Below are 5,796 nucleotides of genomic sequence, written 5' to 3' on the forward strand. Positions count from 1 at the left end.
GTCAGGAAACATCAGTCATACATCTGAATAAGTCAGAAACTGATCAGTAACATTCTGACTCTGACTGCACTTTGTATCTCCGTGTGTGTGTTGAATGGAGGGGGTGTTTTTTTCCCATGCAAACAACTGTGCTGCTTTTCTATACTTGAGTCATTAAAATCAATATATCACAAGTTTTATTTCTCATTGCAAAAGAGAAATAGCAACAGAAAGATGCTGTTTCTTTTCTTGCTGTTAAATAAACATGGAATATTATCTGTTCACATGTGGTTTATGGCATCGAACAAGACATGAACACATGTAAAGCTGATTTAAGGTAGAAAATCTTGCATTCCAGACCTGATAAAATGAAGCTGTTGAGCTGTAGCGTCTTTTTTGTAATCAGCCAGTGAGGGTGAACCAGTTAGAAGGAAGTGAATTACCCAGGAGGCTCCAAGGTGTAAGCCTGCAAATACAACGTGTAAGCAGCGATGCGACCAACATCCTGTATAATGACTGACTTCTCTCTGAGCTCATCGAAAAAATGTGTTAAAACAGGAAAATGTACGAAAGGAAAGTAAGAATGGCGAGGAGCTCGTGGCTCCTGGGGGGGGTCACAGAAGAGGCTGTGCATTGTAATTTGGAAGCTGTAAACACCATTTAGTATGTAAACCAGCTTCACGCCGCGCTGAGTCGGGGCACAGACGCAGCCAGACAAAGCACAAAGAGTTCAAGCACGGCAGAAATTTTAATTGGAACGAGTCACGCTTAACCTGATCTGCATTATTCCATCACAGCAACCTTTATAAAATATTGATAAATAGATACAGTGAGAGAGACGCGTGCATAAATCACAGTCATTTTTAAAATGCTAATGAAAAAGAGAGAAATCAAGTGCAGAAAGGAGCATTTATTTAATTTTGCTTTCAGACTATGGCAGCAAGTACGACTCCCTGGAGTCTGGACTCTGCTGCTGGAGAAAAGCTGGGGATCACAGGTGTCAAACATGAGGCCCTTGGGCCAAAACCAGCCCACAAGGAGCTGCAATCCGGCCCACCACACCGCCAAGCAAATTGTAAACATTTTTCATGAAAACATTGATTCTTTTTTTTTTTTTCTTTTTAAAGAAATGTCTGAAGACACGACACAACAGAGGCCCGGGCTGATATCTCGGTGGTGCTGCCATGAAAGAGACCTTTACCTATCTGTCAGGGTAAGTTTGCAAAAACATGCACAATAAAACAGAGAAGGGAAATTTTTTTTCTTTCTTTAAATATATCTCTGTATTCTTCATCTGAATATGTAATCAAAACTGACTTTATGTTGAGACTTTGGTCGTTTTTAGTAAAAAACTGTTTGACTTTACAAAAATATGATGCACAACAACAAAAAAACTTAAAAGTTTAAAGTTAAAGCGTATGGTTAAGGTGGAACTGTTTTGCTCGTCCAGTCCATTCATCATAAAATTGATCCAGGTCCGGGTCCGGGTCCGGGTCCGGGTCCGGGTCCGGGTCCGGGTCCGGGTCCGGGTCCAGGTCCAGGTCCCGGACAGTCCCTGTCCTGCATGTTTTCTCCATGTATTTCAATGAAGCTCTCTACTGGACACGGTTTGAAAACTGACACGGTGGAGGGCGTGCTCACGCTGATATCCACCAATCGCCACGCCTCCTTCTGAACCCTTCTGGCCAATGAGAGCCGTCGCTGGGAGCCCCACCGACCAATCAGGTGAGAGCACAGCGGCTGTTTGAATCACTGGCGGTCGAGGAAGAACAGCTGAAAACACAGTTTTCAGCACGCTGCGAAGTTACCGAAACTTTTCTGCACAGCCATGCAGGTATTTATATCTTTTAGGTGTTGTTATTATCTGGTAGCAGTTAACAAAAAGACGCAAAACCTATTTCAATGCGAAACAGATCGTTCAACTTGACGTAAACTTTAGCTCGCGTTAGCTAACTCTTGAACGTGCTAGCTCCTTCTGCTAACGTTTAATCCAGCTGTTAAAAAGAGGATAAAAACCAGGAACTGGGAGGATGTGGCCTGTCTTTCTCTGTTGATATATAGTTACACCCCTACAACAGCGTGTTTGTGCCTTGGTTGTCGCCTTCTGAGCAGGTAGATTGTTTCTTGGGTTTAAATAGCCTTTATCATGTAGCCTGACCACAGATTGTGCACTTGGCCTGTTTCCATTGTCCACAGAAAGCCTTACGAACATTCTTCATTATATCAATATAAAACGCAGTATTTGACTGGAGTGGCTCCAGACCTAAAGTGTGTTTTTGACAGCCCTAAGTTAAAATGTTCAGTGATTTGAAATGAGCTTTATCTGGTTTGAAATCATCTTCCTGCAGAGTTTGCTTACTTAAAGTTGAGAAGAAATGTGTCTTGAAGCTACCAGTTAAGGTGAATGATGAGAGAAGTCTTTCTGTCATTATTGAGAGGAAATCTGTATGCGACCTCTGTTTTTCTGCCTTACAGAATAAGGAAAATGAACCGAGAGGTCTGCAGAGACCGGTGAGTAACCATCAGTCCTGAAATAATGTGCAGATTCTCCCACTGTATTTACAGTTTAAAGCCGTAGCTCTTATTGTTACTTCTAAGAAAACTGATGTCATGCTTTTTTTTTTTTTTTTAAGTTTCTTGTCTGGTTTACCAGGTACTTGAACATCCTGTGTGTAGTGTGACCTTTTTAATTTAATTCAAACATGGATTAATAAAATGTCCTGAACCCTTTAAGAAGCAATGTAAGCCGTTTGTAACACCTTCAGCACGTATATTTATCGCCGCATTTACATGATTTCTTTCCAAATGAGAGAAAATATCATGCTGCTTACATGAATAGAAGACTGACTCAGAGAATACAAGAATATTCTCTGAGTCAGAGGCTTAATCCCATGATGCCTTGCACATGATGGCACGTCCAGCTTTATCTGAACGTATGGATTTTATCGCTGCACTTTCTGATCAGGAAGAGATTAACGAAGCATTTCTTGGTGTGATGTTTCAGATTTGTCTCTGTGTGCTTTGCCACACTTTTTGTTTTTTATTTAAGCAGCAGACGTACATTACGTATCAGCAGTGTATGATGTGAATCTGTTGTTTACGAGCTTTCGTGTGTTTGACCCCCTGATCTCAGTTTGCTACGCCAAGCATGCTGGAGGGTCCACAGCGTGTTCTGGTGGAGCCGCGCAAAGAGAGCAGAAATACCGTCACAGGTAACTTGCAACATTTATCAACATTTGAAAGCAGGGGTGTCAAACATGAGGCCCATGGACCAGAGCTGGTCCGCTAGAGGCTTCAGTGATGCTGCCGTGATAGAGAGGCACCTTTTCACTGAATTTAATTGAAATCGGTTTTGTGTTGAGATTGTAGTGATTTTTAGTAGTTATTGTTTGGTTTTTGTGAAAATGTGCCTTTTCATCATGTAGCTGACGTTGAGCTGTATGCGGCCCCTGAACATGTTTGACACTTTTTAAAGTATTTTCAAATAGTTTTTTTTTCCCTCTTTGATACAAAATGAAGCAATATTGTGTTTCAGTTTAGCAGATCTGTTGAGATTTGTAGTCATGCAAATGCTATGTTTGATTTTTCTCTCCTCAAAATCCTCCGATCATCGACATGAAGTGAGTTTTCATTGTCATTCAGCCAAGCAATACGGAGATGTGATTTTTTGTGTGTTTCAGGCCCTGGGAGAGAATGTACCAGTTCATCCTCCAGTTCAGCTTCACGGTAAGTCCTCAGCGGCTCCTCTTCAGCTGAGCTCGAACGTGAACGTGACCGCTCCATCTTCAATATCAGGAAAATCAGCATCGACGACTTCGACATCGGCCGGCCTCTTGGAAAGGGCAAGTTTGGTAACGTCTACCTGGCCCGGCTGAAGGAACCTCAAGCCATCTTGGCGCTGAAGGTTCTGTTCAAGTCGCAGATGGAGAAAGAAGGCGTGGAGCATCAGCTCAGGAGGGAGATCGAGATCCAGTCACATCTCAAGTTAGTAACGGCGAAACCCTTCATGTTTGATTCTCCACTCATGTGGACGGATTAGTCCATCTGGACCAGGTCCTTCCTCCGGTATCAGGAACAAAAAGAGTGTGTAACGAAATGCTAAACTCACGAAACGATGTGGAATAAGATACAAGGCTCATGATATGAAATAAAAATGGAAGAAAATCACCTCGAGCTCATCAGAAGAGACAACTCTGGTCACAGTCGCTCATGATGGACTGGGGTTCTGAGCGGCTTTTAAGAAGCTTTAATAGTCATTAAATCGATTGATTGATGATCATGGCTTTAAAGATTTTACAGCGTAGCATTAAAATGCATGACATTTCTGCATTAACTCTGAAAAAAGGACTGGTCTCTGTTCTTGTCCTGCTCGGTGTGTTTAGGAATGTCTGTGGTGGAAATACTGCTTCAAACAGAATCCCAGGAAGTGGTTTTGATTTCTTTCAGGCACCCGAACATCCTTCGCTTCTACAATTATTTCCACGACCAGAAGCGGGTGTTCTTGGTGCTGGAGTACGCTCCGCGCGGCGAGATGTACAAAGAGCTGCAGCGATGCGGACGGTTCGACGACCAGCGCACGGCCACGGTGACCGAACCCTTCCGTTCCGCGCCGCGGCGCCGCAGGATCGCATGTGTTTCACTCATGGTGTTTTCTCAACCTCTGGACGTTTTCAGTACATGGAGGAGATATCGGACGCGCTGCTGTACTGCCACCAGAAAAACGTCATCCACCGCGACATCAAGCCCGAGAACCTGCTGCTGGGTTACCGCGGCGAGCTGAAGATCGCCGACTTCGGCTGGTCGGTTCACGCGCCGTCTCTCAGGTGAGCCGCCGGACTCGCCTCCCGTCCAGATCTTTTAAAATCGCAGCCAGCATCTGAAACGCCGCGACCTTCTCCAAACCCGCAGACGCCGGACCATGTGCGGGACGCTGGACTACCTCCCTCCAGAGATGGTGGAGGGACACACGCACAGCGAGAAGGTCGACCTGTGGTGCATCGGCGTCCTCTGCTACGAGTGTTTGGTGGGCAACCCTCCTTTTGAGACCGCCAGCCACACGGAAACGTACAAGAGGATCACAAAGGTCAGTGTCGGTTTTTAGCTCTGTCTGCATGTCCCGGGGCGGAGCGCAGACGGATGGATCAGTAGTTTCACCCCCCCCCCCGTCTCCCCCCAGGTGGATCTGCAGTTCCCGAAGAACGTCTCGGACGGCGCCCGGGACCTGATCTCGAAGCTGCTCCGCCACAGCCCCACCGCCCGCCTCCCCCTGAGGAGCGTCATGGACCACCCCTGGGTCCGCAGCAACTCCCACCGGCTGCTGCCCCCCGGCTACCCCGGCAAGACGTCCTGAGTCCCCCCCGCCCCGCCCCGCCCTGTTTTTAATCTGGACTCCTCCAAAGACTCGAGGAAGCGCAGCAGGGTTCACTTCACAGCCGCTGGCTCAGTTCACCGCTTCACACAGTTATCCTTCTGTCTTCTGTCACGTCTGTTTCCTGTTCCATTCTTGTTCTTTTGAGTTGTTCTCGCCTGAAGTTCCCTCCAATAAACGTCTTTTCTGAAGTTGACGGGAGTTTGTGTGATGCCACATTGAAGCGCCGCTTCAGCTCCGGGTCATTCTAACGGTTTCTCTGTCTCTGACATGAGTCTCATGAAGAGGTTCGGACTACAGACCTCTCTGTCGAGCTCTTGCTGTTGTCCTGCAGCAGATCTGAAAGCTGTCGGTAATCTGGGGCTGCCGTTCCCGGTTCTCCCACTGCAGCAGGAATGTAGTTGTGACAGAAGAGTGATTCAACAAATCGGTGAATGAATGACGGTTGA

General features: G+C 46.1%; 1 protein-coding gene across 2 annotated transcripts; it reads left to right on the top strand.

The window, feature by feature from the left end:
• Nucleotides 1-1,732: 1,732 nt before the first annotated feature.
• Nucleotides 1,733-5,511, top strand: aurkb (aurora kinase B). Of its 2 annotated transcripts, none has more exons than XM_030094807.1 (9): nt 1,733-1,813; nt 2,455-2,490; nt 3,113-3,191; nt 3,660-3,705; nt 3,775-3,963; nt 4,426-4,564; nt 4,654-4,802; nt 4,888-5,062; nt 5,156-5,511. In XM_030094807.1, exons 1-9 carry the CDS (start codon nt 1,808-1,810, stop codon nt 5,327-5,329), a joined length of 993 nt encoding a protein of 330 aa, XP_029950667.1. In that variant the 5' UTR covers nt 1,733-1,807; the 3' UTR covers nt 5,330-5,511. The 2 variants fall into 2 exon arrangements, with proteins under 2 accessions (XP_029950667.1, XP_029950668.1); XM_030094808.1 differs by having other exon boundaries at nt 1,739-1,813; nt 3,660-3,709.
• Nucleotides 5,512-5,796: the final 285 nt, after the last annotated feature.

The sequence above is a fragment of the Salarias fasciatus genome, chromosome 6 (assembly GCF_902148845.1).
Source record: "Salarias fasciatus chromosome 6, fSalaFa1.1, whole genome shotgun sequence".
In the NCBI taxonomy this organism is placed as follows: Eukaryota; Metazoa; Chordata; class Actinopteri; order Blenniiformes; family Blenniidae; genus Salarias; species Salarias fasciatus.

Coding starts and splice junctions, on each gene's coding strand:
- aurkb (XM_030094807.1), top strand. Junction 3,192..3,659: donor GAGCAGAAATACCGTCACAG/GTAACTTGCAAC, acceptor TGTGTGTTTCAG/GCCCTGGGAGAGAATGTACC. Junction 3,706..3,774: donor TCCTCCAGTTCAGCTTCACG/GTAAGTCCTCAG, acceptor CTTCAATATCAG/GAAAATCAGCATCGACGACT.